The sequence below is a fragment of the Melopsittacus undulatus genome, chromosome 10, assembly GCF_012275295.1.
Source record: "Melopsittacus undulatus isolate bMelUnd1 chromosome 10, bMelUnd1.mat.Z, whole genome shotgun sequence".
Taxonomy (NCBI): Eukaryota; Metazoa; Chordata; class Aves; order Psittaciformes; family Psittaculidae; genus Melopsittacus; species Melopsittacus undulatus.
The window spans coordinates 34,430,187-34,445,637 of record NC_047536.1 but is presented as its reverse complement, the minus strand read 5'-3'; the positions used below and the strand labels follow the sequence as shown (position 1 = coordinate 34,445,637).

The window sequence follows — 15,451 nt, the reverse complement described above, 5'->3', positions numbered from 1 at the left end:
AAGTAAAGACAGAATCCTGAGGCCAAAGGTCCAGGTCCCTCCATGAATCCAGATTAAGTTTCTTTCAAGCAAAAAACCAGAGCCCAAACCAGACTCAGTGCCCTGCTGGGGACACAGGGACAGCAGAGACTGTCTCCTCCTGTCAGCAAGAGCAATGTTTGGTAGACAGAAAGCTGTGGTTACTGGGGCTCACGGGGGTTACCGGCCATGCGGCAGCATTTCCTCTGCACTCTTCCAGTGATTGCTGAGCTTTCATTCCAGTATTTGCCAGCCCCAGCCCCAGCAGCAACACACAAGCTCTGGGAAAGGGATTGAGCTGGAAGCCAACACTGAAGATCCAGCTCCCACAGCACCAGCACACCTCCAGAATGCTCCAGCTCCCATCCGACTCCCACTCTCACCTCTGTTCTGTCGCCTCCATCCTGTTGCTGTCCCAGTCCAGCTGCTCCCCCATTGGCACTACACGAGTCAAACAATGTATTTCACACACAGGATGAGTTGCTGAAGTCCCACAGGCAGCCCATGAGAGCAGCCCAGCGAGACACAGATCCAAGTGCCTGATCCAGGTGCACAGCAGCACACAGGATGTGCCACACCAGGAGAGGCCTAAAGCTCAGCCAAGTTTACCAGGGAATAAAGAACCAGGCTCATTGCAGGCTCTGCTGCTGCTGAAGCCACACGTCAAAGACCCCACGGGTGCTGATGAACAGGCAATCCCCAGAGGTGGTTCAGGAGAAGGCAGAGAGCAGGACAACAGGACAATGGCCGATTTATTTACAATAGGACACAGAGAATACATACATTAATTAAAAATTACAAAGAATACAGAGAAAAGGCTTTGGGGAAGGGAGAGAAATGAAATCACTGCTTGCAGAGCCCCTGCACTGGGGCAGGGCAGAGGAGGGGGAAAGAAAAATCAACCAAAAGCTATAGAGGGATCTCAAATCAGAACCGACACAGACTCCACAGCACAGTTGGCTCAGGCATCCCCTGCTCCTTCTTCCCATCCTTGCTTCCTGGTGGATCATCCTTTGGCACGATGGAGGCCAAAGAAGCCATCAGGGAAGGGCTGGAGGGGTCGGTGCCAAGGAGTTGGCTCCCCAGCAGTGAGAAACGGGTCCCTGAGGGGACCTGGTGGAACCTTCTGGCAACTGGGGTTCAAAAAGCCCCCGAGCCCTCACTGGGGCACATCAGTGCTGGGAACAGGGGGCTCAGGACTGCTCTGGTTGGGTATCACCCAGCTGGTTGGAGACCGTGCTGCTCACAACAGCAAGGAGCACGATGCTCATAGATGTCACTACACCTCCCCTGCAGCGCGGAGTGAACCGGCTGCTCGGGGCTGGAGGGAGCCTTGGTGTAACCTGGGACCTTTCACAGGTAAAGAGCATTTACATGACCAAAATAACAGGAACCACCTTTCACCTCTTTCAGAAAGAGCTTCCCATGGAACAGTTGAGGCACGGAGCCAGGGGAAGAGAGGAGCTGCAGGAGAGCCCACACCGACCATCCTGAGCCCTGCACTGCTTGTGGAGGACAAAGTACAGCTGAGGGGAGCCCACGTTTCTGTTCCCTGGAGGTAGAGAATCTAAGGAGGGAGGGAGCAGCAAGGGCAGGCAGGGAGCCAGCCCACCCCTGGCCATGGGAGTGCTCCTGGGGCCCTGTCCCTGCACACACCTCAGGCCCAATACTGCATCATTGCTTGGCACTGATGTGGCAGCAGCGGCACAGCCGTGGCTCTGCAAGGCTCTGCAGGGGTCCCAGGAAGGAAACCTCCCGGAGCAGAGCCATGGACAGGACAAACCCTTGTAGTTACCTCGTGCTTCCTCCCAGTCCTGGCCTCCAGCACCAGCACAACCACATCACTTCCATCCTGCTGCAGTGGCTGCGGCGCAGAGCGAGGGGAATCCCAGCAGTGGAGCATCCGAAGTGGCCTGTGCCGGCCCAGGCTGGAGGGAGGGGAAAGTGATGCTGAAGGCTGCAGTTCCCAGGTGCTCCCAGGCTGAAATTGCACTTCCCAGGCTCCAAATGGCACCTCCACTGAATTGTAAACAAGCCAAAGGCCCAGCTCTGGAGCCCGCAGGCTCCTTGGGTTTTGCCATAGTCAAGCTCCCTCTTCTGTGCAGACACAAAGGCAGGAAAGAAAGCCAGTCTGGTGTTTGTCTGAAGAGTCTCCCTGAATCCTAGAGCACCCATGGGGCTGGAAGAAAACGGCTTCACAAGTGTTTCCATTGCTGTCCCAGATCCATTCGTCATCAACATAAAAAAAAAGGATGAATTAGCAAAAAAGGGGTTTGCTTATACAGAGGGATATTTCTCTGCTAAAAAACTCCCTCAGATACGGAACAGGATAATAAAGTTAAAATGTAAGGTATCTACAGACCCCTCTTCCCCCCAGAAGTAGCCCAGAATCCATGTACACTGTGCCAAAGTTACATTCCAAAAACGAGGAGTTATTTATTTCTCTTGTCACTCTCCCACGGGATTTTGTTTCCTTAAAAGAGCTGGGAGAAGATGTCCCCTTGGCTCCCAGGACACACGTTCAGGTGTCTGCTTCCTGCTGGCTCTGCACCTTCAGTCTATTTTCACTGCGGCGTAGATCTTCCGGACAAACATGTAGGCTGCATAGAAGCCAATGGTGCCGGTGAGGAGCCAGAAGGACAGGACCATGAGGGCGGTGTAGCCAAAGTATAGTAGGGAGGGGATGAACTCAACAATATCCAGCTAAAACAAGAGGGAGAAAGAGGCAAAATCAAGCAGAGGTAACAGGAGTTCTCTCCCCACACCAGGCAGTGCCCTCTGCAAGGGGACAACGGGAGGAATCCCTTCACTTTGATGGGAACTGAAAAGAGATTCCCTCAAGGCAGGGATTGGGAACACCCCCAGGCAGGGATCCTGGGCACTACAACCCTCTCCCCCTCTGGAAGGCCTCTGTCCTTTCCCAAATCCAACAGTCTCCTCCGGAAAAGCAGCACTTTCACACATGGGAAGGACAATACCTTGTTCACAAAGTAGAAGACCGCATAGATGAGCACGTAGAAGGCAGAGCCTCCAGACACCAGGAAGGTTCTCCACCACCAGCGGTAATCCTGACAGGGCAGAAAGCATCGTTACCCTCAGGCTGCCTCTGTGCCACTGCCCCAGGGAGCTAGGACCTTCCTGGGGCAGGCAGAACACCCATTTCCTTCAAGGCCAGGTTGGCCACAGGGGCTTGGAGCAGCTGCTCCAGTGCAAGGTGTCCCTGCCTGGGGCAGGGGTTGGAGCTGGAGGAGCTTTAACCCTCCCAACCCAAACCATGCTATGACTCCATGACTCAAAGGAAACTCAGTTTGGGGCTGGGGAACTATTGTGGCACAGAAGTGCTTCCAAACAGAGAGGACAAAAAGCTGGCAGTGAAGCTGACAGCTATTGAGGAACACTGCTCACTTGTGGCCATGTGTTTCATTTTCTATGTGGATGGAATAAAACAGTTCCTTTGGGAAGAAATGTCAGCTCAAAACACCCACTCCCAGCAGAATTCCTGGGATGAAGCCCCAGTTTCCAGCCTAGCAGGTATCAGGTAGCTTCAATTCTCCTTGAAGTGCAGAGGTGTTAACAACACCCCCACTTGGGAGGCTGGGCTGCACCGGCTTCCTATGGAGCAGCAGCACTAACATGGGCTGAGCAATTGACCCTACAAACACGGAGCTCTCACCTCAGCACAGAGCTGGAAGTACACCATGACAATGCTGATCTGGGAGCACGATACCACCAGGATTATAAACACCAGGAAGAGAAAGCCGAAGAGGTAATAGAACTGGTTCTCCCAGATTGCCTGGAACAAAGACACAACCCAGGTTTGTTTCCACACTACTGAGATCAAGCAGCAAACACGAGACCAACTCTAGCAGTTAACCCAAGGCAAAACAAGGCCTCATGGAGCTGCAGGTTTAATGCATTTCATGTTAGTTCAGAGGAATCTGGTTGCAGGAAGGTGCCCAAAGACAGCCCAGAGGTAAATTGTTCATTCCCTCCATCCCCCAGCAATGGAACAGCAAATTCCTCCCTGTCTATAAAAGAGCAGCATCGGAAACAGCTCAGGGAACGCCTCCAGACCAGGACCCCTCCCTGCCATAACGTTACAGCACTTTCAGCCCTACCATTGTCCTTCACAGCACCAAGGAGCGTCCTGAGACACCTCCAGGTGCCTCCAGCAAGGAAACACTCCAGAGACCCACAGCCCAGCTCCCTGTGAAGCAGCCTGGGGGGAACCTGCTGCTGCCTTGTTCCAGGCAGGGACCACAGACAGCTCCAGGGGAAACCCCCTCCCTGCAAAAGCTTTGGCACAAAATGGATCCCGAATAGGAGCAGAGAGGGTTAAACACTTACACTGAAGATGAAGAACAACTCAATGAACATTGCTCCAAACGGCAGAATTCCAGCCATGAGAATCCTACAGAGCAAGAGAGAAGATGTGAGTGGCACAATCCAACTGCACCCATTACAAGTCCCCTGTGACTGCACAGAGCCCTGCCAGCAACAGCCCCAGGGCACCAGAATGAGGTTCACACAGTAACTGGCACAGCTGCTCCACCGCTGAGCACACACCACTGCCACAAGCACCAGGCCTGGCACGGCTCTGGTTGCTCAAGGAAACCCGTTTGCCATCTGGCTGTGCCCAGAGACCAGCAGAAGGCGACATTCAGCAGCACAAGGAGAGCGAGGGGAGGAGCCTGAACTCACCCCACGAATTTATTCATGTACCACCTCTGCTCCGGGATCTGCCTGGGAATCTGGTTTGTCCGCACAGGGTTGTCATAGGGCTGCTTGCGAAACCCAAAGTAGTAACCCAGGTAGACCAAGGGCAAGGAGATGCCAAACCACATGCAGAGCAAGGCCACCATGGTCGGGAAAGGCACCTGGAACCACACCAAGAGTCACAACGTGAGGCTGAGAGCTCAGCCTGCCCTGAGACTGAAGTTCCCAGCCAGCCCAACCCTCTGGGCACCCGCTGCACTGGGGCCGCATGTGGGGAGATGCAGTGACACCGGGTGATCCCTGACAGCCCAGCCACCCCACAGGCTCCAGGGTGAAGGTACCCACCGCTCCAGAGGAGTGCTTCCCCCAGATGAAGCAGTTCAGGACGAAGCAGATCCCAAAGACGACGCCGGGATACAGGGTGGCTGTCTGCAAGAGCAACACAGGGTCAGAGAAAGCCCTGATGGATCAGGTGTTTCTCTTTAATGGTCCATTGCTGGGACAAGGCACACTGAGCACCACAAGACTCACACAAAAAGCTCCCTTCTTCCATCGATGTCCTTTCAGAGTCCGGTATAAGCGGCCAGCAAAGAACCCTCCAAAAACCCTGGACAGAAACAAGACAATCAGTGTTCATTGCTGGGGAGAAGGGCAGGCAGGACAGCACTGCTGGGGGAAGCAGTGGGAGCACTTACCCCATGAACATGAAGAGGAAGCAGGCTGTAGTCATCAGCGCACCCCGGCTGGAGGGCGACAGCATCCCCAGCATAGCAACAACTGCAGAGGGAAAGAGGACAGAGAACAGCAGCTCTGATGACTGTGTGCTCACCAGCACCTGGGGAACAGGGGCATCCCCAAGGGCAGACCACAGCTGCCTGGAGCCTGCCTTCTGCACGGACTCATTGCCTTTAGAGCACAGCACATCCACAGCCTCCAGCATCGGCCACAGGGAGGCTTTAGCATCAGTTTCCCCAGGGATCTGAGCAGAAGCAGCTCTGGGGTAAAGTGCACATGTGCAGGAGTCTCAGCCCACTGTGACCCAGGGTTTGTGTCTTGATTACAGGAAACAGGAGACAAAAGATGCCTTAGCTGGGAAATGCCACTGAGAGACTCAGGAATGCTGAGCACAGCCCCTGCTCCAGCCCAGGTGAGCATCAATGGGAGCTACACACACCCTCAGGCATTGTCCCCTTCTTACAGCCACCCCATGCAGCTCCTGCCACTTACAGATGACAATCAGGATCATACAGAAGAGCTGAATTCCAGAGCCCAGGAGAGAGCTGAGGATCATAGGATACTGCGGAGGCCTGAAGACATCTCCATGGACAAGTTTCCACCCAGATTCCTCCATCGTATCTTCCTGTAGCAACCACAGGAAAAGAAGGTTATTCAGGTGTGATATTCCAGTGGAAATTAAGGTCCTGCCACAGCCAGGCTGAGGTTATTTCCCTGTATCTGGTTCTACAGAACTTCATCACTCTGGTTAAGAAACTTCTTTCTTCTTGAGCTTAGAAGAGTTAAGACCAGAACTGCCAGTGCCAGGGCACACATTTAGGGACCTGTCTGCAGTCATTGCTTAGGTCTGATGACACCTGAACCTGAACTGCTGTTGTACACAGACAGCCAGAGGTGTCCTGACCACACATGACACAACTGTCCCTCCTGTTTCCAGGGCTCGAAGCAAAACAGGGCAAAGAAAGAGCCAAGACATCCAAGTCTTCATCCTAGATCCCTCCTCATCCATGCTTCCCTCCCTCTCTGCTCCCAGTCCCCAGAACACACACTTACAATGTCATCTTCCTTGTTGTAGTTGGCAATGTCCTTCCGGAGCGTGCGGATGATGATCATGCTGAGGATACCTGAAACAAGCCCAAAGTGAGGTTGGCTCAGAGGCTCCTGCATGGCTGTGCTGCTCTCATGATGTGCAGCTACACAGTGCCCACCAACACACAGCTCTGGTTAGGACAGGAGCCCTTGAGTCATCACCCATCTCCCCAGCTTTCAGAGACAGAAACCAAGCCCAGGGAGCAGGGGTTGGTATTCCAGCAGGAATGGGGCACTCTGGGCTTTTTTCTCCTTAAATATGGACATGCAAGATGGGCATTAACCACACTCTACTCCTTCAACTGCCCTGCTCATAGAGCAGAAGTGGGTACCACTGTCTGCCCCCAGGGGTGCTGCCTGAACAGGTTTCATGTGCTGATGGTTGTTTCCTGCCCCTTCTGAGCAGGTTCAGACACGGCCACATCCCCTCGAGGCACCTGCAGCTGAGGCTTCCAGGAGGCTCCCTGCACACTAACGGCAAAGGCTTCACCCTCTCCCATCCTCACTCACCTGAAAGGAAGAAGACGACCACAACGGAGTTAATGATGGAAAACCAGTGGATCTGCACGTCACTCATGGTCAGGTATGTGTCCCAACGGGAAGCCCATTTGATGTCACTTTCCTGAAACAGCAAAGTCCTTCTCACACCAGCACATTCCCAGTGTCTCCCACCACACCTCAGACAGACACACGGAGCAGGGGACAAGCTGCCAGCCAGCTTCTGTTCCTCACCTCCCAGTGGACAGAGTAGGTGAAGAGCAGCTGGTTCTCCTTAGAGGGATCTATTTCCTGAGGGGCAGAGCCGGTAGCTTCAGGCAGGGTGCACATACTCTTCTCATCAGCCTTCAGGTCTGTAAGGGAAAACACGACACACCGGAGATCCAGAGGTCAGCCCATCCCTCCGGACCACCTCCTGCCTGGCTCATCCTCATCCCAGGCACCCATAAGGTGCTCCTTAATTGCTCCAAATAGGGGGAAAACTGCCCTTAACCGAAGTTAGAGGCTCAGAAACCAAGATCTAGACAGGGAACAAATCCCCTATTCCATGTGATATGCTGGGAAACAAGACATGTTCAGCAGAGCCTGCTGCTGCCAGAGGGATGCCACACGCTATGAGCAACTTCCCTTCAACACACGTTTCCCATTGAGCTCACTCACATAGGACTGTTTTCCTCCCAGTCTTTACTTTTAAGTTCAATTTTCCATGGATTCCGTTTCAAGAATCTCTCTCATTGTTGGTATTTCCTTAATAACAAAGGGCTTTATTTATCCTGTAATTTGGACTCTCTCACTTCTGGGCCTCTGACACATCAGTGGCATTCAGCTCTTGGCCCTACAAGAGACTTCTCTCCCTTGTGCCCTTCCTGAAGAACCTCTTACCTTCTAGTTTAATACTTTGGGGAATGACTTCAAAGCGCACAACCCTGTAGGTGTGCTCCTGGTTCTCTTCCACATCCTCTCTGTGGTAGTAAAGGATGAAGGAGAGGTGGTTGTGCAGGTAGAACTGAAACAGATCAACATTAAATAAAGGGTTAGCACTCCAAGAGAGGAATGGGAGAGGTTTAGAAGGAACGAGTTCAGAAAACAGCTTCAGTGAAGGAAGCTAAAGACTCCAACTGTTCCCAGACACATTGTGCTACAGAGCAACATCAGGCTAATGCTTTTCGAGGCTAAAGGAACAAGAGGAGTGAACAGAGATGTTGAAAAGGTAACATCCCAGCCACCCCAAGCATCAGGGACAATGCTTTGGTCTGCTTCTGGCCTGAAAAACATGTCTGTATCTCATATCCCAACCACATGGCAGCCACCCCCTTCTTCCAGTGAGACCTCTCTCTCATCTTTCCACTCTTTGTAAGAGCTTCTGCTTGCATTCCCAACTCTGATACTCCCTGGCAGACTTCTAACACCCCCTGAGAGACACCCCAATCCCCTCCAGGCATCCCTCAGACAGCATCTGGATTCTCTACCTTGTTACCATCCATGAAGCCAAGCCTGTATCCATGCTCAAACTGCACATCCTTCTCCTTCTTCTTCTCCTCTTCCTCACGATTGGAATAGAACTCCAGCCGCGTTGCCACAGGGAGGTTATCAGCGATGCTGAAAACAGATTCCAGATGAGACTTGACCACAGCACCGAGTCCCCACAGACACAGACCCACACCTGAGGTGACTCACAGATGGACATAGTAATCCTCCCTGATCCGCTCGGCCATCAGCTTGCTCTGCTCCACTGTCAGAGTGACTGGTTTGTTGGGGAAGTTGCACAGAACTTCACATTTCTTCTCCACGTTCATGGAGACCTGGAAAGGGGTATTTACAATTCGGTCCCCCCGAAGAACCTCACCTGGAAAACAGGAAAACAAGGGCTTCTCAGCACGGATCCTGCCCTGGGTGAGCAGTGTAAGCAGGAATGATGGCAGGACAGCCACTCTGTTAGCACTGATGCAAGGATGAACTGAAGGACAGCTCAGCTGTTGTGTTGGAAGCAGCAGGTTACAAGCCCTCCATGAGGAAAGGCATTTCCCCTTCCCAATACAGCGAAATCCCAGTTTGCAAGCAGCCAGCACATCACAGACTAGAGGAAACAGGCTCCCCACAAACAGTGCATTAGAGATGACATTTGCAATTGCTTTTACTCCTGTAAACACCCTCACACAGCTCATGAACGGCAGCCCACTGACTGCTGGCAACATGCTGTTCAACAGATACATACCCAGGTTCTCAGCCTTGTATGTTATCTTGGTGGGCTGGCAGAAGGGCAGGGAGTAGTACTCATACGGGAGCTGGGTTCGGGAGCTGGTGAGCTTCACAGCCTGCAGGAGGAACAGAAGGATTATCCCCATGAAAGGACCGAGTTCTCTGCCCCCTCTCAGCACCAGCCAACAGCTGATACAAGAAACCTCCCATAAGCTCACTTTGGAAGCTGTTGAATAATGGAAAAGGAGACAGATGTTCCTGGGAGAGCTCCAAGTGCCTCTCCCCTGCACAGTTCCTGGTTGCACATTCTCTACGCTACGGTTTAGTAGCAATTCATTCACAAAGGAACACTTGAAGGCAGAAGCACTGGGAATTTATGAAGCACAAATTTATGACTCAGTGGAGTCCCAAGAAACAACAAAAGCCTCAAAAGAGACTCAAGAGTCACATTTCACACGAGTGCAGTGAGGTCCTAAGAAACCAACCAGGTCACACTGGCTGCAGGGCTCGGGCCTCCTGCAGTATGAAGACTTTGGCAGGTTTTATCTGCAGAGCCATCAGATCAGGAAGACAACGGATGGTGACAAACCCCAGGCATTTCTGGAGGGCTCCCACCAACCACAAGCCACAAGGGAAGTGCAGAGACCACCACGATAGCCAAGGCCATGGCAGCCCTGAAGAACAGCAGTGTCTGTACTGCTGCCAAACTCACTTATTGGAAGAGCATTGGCAGTCCCTGACTTGCCTTATCACTTGAGGCAGCATTTGGCACCTGAAATCCCTTCGAGAACAGCCATTCCAATGCCCCCTCTGCTGGGAAGCTCCCTGTAGCCACAGGCAAGTCTCATTTGCTTAAAAATAGCCTACATCTGGCAGCCTGTGGCCAAAGAGAAAACTGAGCTGTGCTTCCTGTGGGAGCCTCAGCATCCCCACAGGGGCTGGATTCTGCTGAGGCGAGGCCACAGCTTCAGAGGAATAAATGAAATGGGCTACAAGTTGCTGATGTGAGGAAAAGAAGCTTGGCCTCCTCCTGCTCCATCATCCCCTCCCAGCAGCACTGCACAGACACAGCTCTGCAGCCAGCCAGGCCAGCAAGACCTGCTCAAGGACAAACACCTGCACTTGGAAAGGGCTTATCATGGACTTCACTGGACTCGAAGACACAACATGAGCCAAGCAGAGGAGCAGGCAGAAGTGAGAACTGAAAAGGTCTGATTCAAACCACTTCTTTATCATTCACCTGAAGGTCCACCCTCTAAAAGCACTGAGAGGCAGTACAATGCTAGAGAAAAGCCTCTGATAAATTCACTTCACAGCTATGGTGAGGAAGAGAGCTCCCAAACAGAGCCACATCTCCAGGACTCTGGTGCAGCAGCTGAAGGAATTGGGTAGATTTCAGAAGCAAGGAAGAGAATCATGTTGGACACTGCAGGGTAATATGATGACAGCGACCACTGAGCACTGCTTACTGTGAAAAAGAGAAAGTACGTGCCCCCAGTTTAGAACCAGGATCCCCAAGTTTGACTTCCTAGTCCCACTTATCTGCTATGATATACAGAAGAAAACACATGAAAGCCCAAAAGAGGCAGACTAACAGTTCCAGCTCAGTTCATCCTACCTTAATTTCTACAGGGTCATTGCGGTGGAAGTTGATAGGAGCCACCCCAGGTACATAGAAGGAGTCTGTACTGTGCAGCAACAGCAGGAGCAGTGTGTACCTCAGCCTTTCCTGCGAGAGGAGAACAAACATCAGCACAACAGAAACATGGAAGAACATGAGAGATGGGCAACGGCACTGAATGCATTCATCCCAGGGCTGGGAAGGCTGCACTCAGGTGATCAAACACAAACTGAATGCAGGATGCTATTCTTGACTTGTTTTGTGACTCTCATCGAGTCCTTTTCCACTTTACCTCTTCACCTGGAAGAGGAAAACACTGGCTTTGCTCAGCCACTTCTCTGTACCACGCTCCATCCAACGGGATGTGAGCTGAGTGTTCCACTCCCCCCAGCCAACATCCCTGCATCAGAAACTCCAGGGATTGCCAGAGAAGGGGAGCACAGCCCTGGGGCTGGATTTCTGTCAGCTCTGCACTCAGGAGTTAATGCAGGGTAAGCTCTGACACCGAGATCACCACTCACTGCAGCCACAGGGTGTCCCATCACTGCTCTCCTCTTCCTCCCTCTCTCATCCAGGCTAGAGCACAGCTCAGTAACCTGGCAAAACCAGCTTCCACCCCTTTGTCAGGGAGCAGGGTCAGGCTGGAAGGTTCAGTTCCATGGGGGCTCCAACACAAACCAGGCCCCATACACCAGCAGCAGCAAACCCAGTACCAGACTCTGCTGCTTCCTCGGTCACCCCTGTCACCAGAGGTGACAGCCCCTCCAGCACAGCAGCAAAGCTGTGAGATGAAAATCAAGCTTTAGAGTATCAGACAGCAGCATCCTGGCCGGGTTTGAGCATCAGCTCTGGTGTAATCTCAGTGTATTACAGGCTCCAGCCCAGCCTCTTGACCCCCCTGTGTGTATGGCACCACTGGACAACCACAGAAATCCGGAGTCTGGTTTGGGATGACTCCTGAGCTCATGCTGCAGCCACAGTGAACCCAGCTGCTGCCTTCCCTTCCCCAGCAGCTCCATGACCCATTGCCCTCCCATCAACAAGCAGGAGCTGGGCAATCAGGGTGGGAAGACAAATACAGACAGGAAAGGGAGAGGAATCAGCCTGACCAAGCGAGGCTGGAACCGGAACGAGCCACCTCCACCAGCCTGGTGCCTGCTCTGGCTCAGCAGGGCCCAGGCTTCAGCTCCAGCCTCCCACCAACTGACACTGTCTGGGCAGGCTGGGAGGGCATTAAACCCGAGGCTGGCTCATGGATGCAAGCTGGATACCACAGGGAGCAGAGAGGAAAGCACACGGAGCTCCAGGATCCCAGCAGCCACCTGCAGAGCCTGTCCCAAATGGATCACCTGTGTTTATTGCCCCACAGCCCCTTCCTCTTCATCACATTCCCTCTGCCTTATTCTGAGGCTGGTAAGGTCCAATTGGCCCAGACACCAGCGAGGGTCAGCAGAGTATCCAGAATTACTGCAATGGAGCAGGATGAAAGGAAAAGTCATGAATATCAGGGGGTTAAAATGTAAAACAGATCCAAGATGAAACACGAGGAACCTCCAGAAATAGTTTAGGACTAAATGATCAGATCTACCTTTTTTCTGACCAGGGAGGTTTTCAGATGTATTCTAAGCACCTCTTAATGGAATCAGAACCAAAGAAAAGCTTCATCCAAAAGCAAGTGGGCAGCAGCCTTTCAAATTGCTTGGACTTTAGTCCCGCTCTGCCTCGGAACACTGTGGAGCTGTTTTCCATGCTCCACTACACTTTGCCTTCTCCCATCCGGTAAAAGGGGACTCTGTGACACTCTGACCAAGCAGGACAAGGTCCCAGGACAGGTGCAGCACAGGAAGGACACCACGCTCATGCCCTACATCACGCTCCAGAGCAACCACTGACCTGCAGCTCCCTTTGTCACTCAAATGCCAGGCATCCAGCACAGCACCCAGTAAGCCCCAAACCACACCAGTGCCACCCCTGCCCTAAGAGCCTGCGGTGACAAGAGCAGACCAGAACTGGGGAGGTGCTCAGGAGACCTGCAAGCATGGGGAAGATGAGATCTCTGATGAGCTCTGGCAGAAATGAGGCTCCTCACATGCAGATGACGATGACTCAGGCAGCACCCGGCAACAGAAGAGCCACGAGGGGAACCATGGAAAGCCTTGCCAGGAAAACACATTCGGGAGCAAGAGACGGGAATGCTGCTGCTGTGCAACAGGTGGGGAGCTTGGGAAGTGGGATCTGAAGGAAATGCCCAGTGCAGGTTCCTAAAACACAGCTCACAGCCCAAGGTGAAGCCAGGGTCCCCTCTTATCAGGCTCTTTGCTTTCATACCCACCAACACATTTCATCTTCTCCAGATGAAGGCAGGAGCTCAACAAGGACAACACAGCCCAATGCCAAAACACTCACCCAGCTCCCAGGCCTGGCCAGGCCATCAGCTCAGCTGGGAGATGCTGCAGGCCAAGTTACCTCCCCTGCAAGGTCACAACTCACAGGGCAGGGCCCTGGTGAGGCTCCGACCTCAGCACCTTTGTGGCCTTCACCAAGTACTTCTACCTGAGCACACACCCAGGAGGCTCACAGCTCAGAGCTGTGCATCTGAGGGGCCAGGAAACCAGACAGTGAGCAACGGGTAACACAATAAACGTGCACAACTCTAGAGCCAGACAAACCCCACTGCACGGGGACAAAACAGGGACTGACTAAGCCTGATGAATTTACCAGATGAGCAAATGCAGACACAAGCTTGCAAGAGACCCTTCCTTAGGAGGAAAGGAGCTGAATGAGAGCAGCAACCACAGAAGCAGGATCAACCTCTCCTGCATCAGCTGCTCTCCCCCTTGGCACATACAGCCTCCGAGGGCAGCAGCAACCACCCTGGGGTTTGTGGGGTCTCTCAGGGGGGACTTTGAAATCTATTTCTGTGATTACCTTTGGCTCTGAGAATAAGTTAACTGAACCCTTCCCTGCAGCCATTCTATGGGCAGGGATACCTTCCACTAGCCCTGAACACTGCCAGGGATGGGGCAGCCACAGCTTCTCTCGGCACTTACCGGGGGCTTTTCCTGTGGTGACAGAAAGGGAGAAAAGACACAACCCACAACTGGGCAACAAAGGACCCACAGGTAACAGAGCAAACAGAAGCTCTCTTCCCCCATGTACCATCCATTCTACCCTCAGGCACACCAAGAGGACACACACAGCACTAATGGCACCTGCTCTGCACCCCCTGAGGACCAGCCTGGTGCTCACCCCCTTTCCCCAGCGCTGCCTCCTCGGATGCTCTCAACAACTGCTTGAACAAACTCATCTTTCTGGTGCCTCTCCCTGCTCACCCCTGCACCCAGAGGAGTCCCTGCAAGCTCTGAAAGGAGACAAGTGCTGCATTCACACTGATTTCAGAGAGCTCCTTTGACGCCTGGAGCTGGCAGCAGCCTCCTCTGCTGCCACAACACAGAAGGCCATAGGGAAATCCCAGCAGGAGCATCCCAGCCCTCCCAGGCTCTCCCTCCTCCCTGCCTGGGTGAAAGCCACTGGAGTCTGAAGGTGCTTGAAGCAGAACAAATGAAAACCTCCACTCTCCAACCTCCCTTCCAGTTTCTGCCAATCTTTATGCTCCCTCACATCACCTACCCCAGCCAGCAGCAACCCTTGTATCAGCACACATCCTTTACTGATGCGGCTATTCCTGCAACACGACACCAAGGAAACATCCTTCTGGGAAAGCAAGGAGCGAAATCCATTTGTCTACGAGACTTCAGGCAGAGAATTACCACCTCAGAGCTCGTTTCTCCTCCGTGAGGTGGCACCGATGCCCTCCTACCTCAGCAAACCCCCATGGGGAACATCTGCAGCTCACCAAGGCCTCACAATAACCCAGTCATAGTAACTGAGCCGTGGGGAGGAGAAGCAGCCGCTGTCACTGCCGGACGCTGGTTAAACCCGCACAGAACACAGCAGCGCTCTGCCCGGCACCGGCACCCGGTGCGACCCAACGCTCCCCTGGCAGAGACCGCACGGGAGCAGAGCACGGCCGGTGCTCCCCGGTGCTCCCCGGTGCTCCCGGTGCTCCCCGGTGCTCGGGGCAGCCACCAGCGCCCGCAGCCCCCGCTCCCACCGCGGCCGTGCCCCGGGGCCTCCTGCCCGGAGCACACGGAGCCGGTTCCGCCGCCGCGGGCCCCGCTCCGCCGCTGCCCTCCCCGGGCCGCAGGAACCCCCGGGACAGGCTGCGGGGCTGGAGCCGCTTCCGTCCGCCCCCCCGGGCGGGGCCATCCCGGACCGGAGCCCCAGAGCACCGGAGCCCCGGGGAGCACGGCCCGGCCCGGCCGCCGCTGCCGCCGCTCTCACCATCGCCGCCGACGCCGCCATCTTGGATCCACGTGTCGGGACGCACGTGACGTCAGCGGAAGTCAGCACGGGGCTCATCGCCATGGCGACGGCGGCCGCGCCGGGCCCAGCACCGGAGCTCCGGGACCGGAACCGGAACCGGCGCTGCCGCCGAGCGGGGCCGCGGTGCCCATCGGGACCGAACCATGGGGACAGGGGCCGGCCGGGGCAGCGCCACCATCTTTGCTGAGG

General features: G+C 54.1%; 1 protein-coding gene across 1 annotated transcript; it reads right to left on the bottom strand.

Moving 5' to 3' along the window:
* Positions 1–752: 752 nt before the first annotated feature.
* TM9SF4 (transmembrane 9 superfamily member 4) lies at positions 753–15,265 on the bottom strand. Its single transcript, XM_034067071.1, has 18 exons — positions 15,221–15,265; positions 10,874–10,984; positions 9,272–9,371; positions 8,734–8,902; positions 8,526–8,655; positions 7,939–8,062; positions 7,291–7,409; positions 7,069–7,180; positions 6,523–6,593; positions 5,962–6,094; positions 5,430–5,511; positions 5,266–5,341; positions 5,080–5,163; positions 4,720–4,895; positions 4,366–4,429; positions 3,692–3,811; positions 2,997–3,086; positions 753–2,721 (listed from the first exon to the last, which is right to left on the bottom strand). The coding sequence occupies exons 1-18, from the start codon at positions 15,239–15,241 to the stop codon at positions 2,572–2,574; spliced, it is 1,932 nt and encodes a 643-aa protein (XP_033922962.1). The 5' UTR covers positions 15,242–15,265; the 3' UTR covers positions 753–2,571.
* Positions 15,266–15,451: the final 186 nt, after the last annotated feature.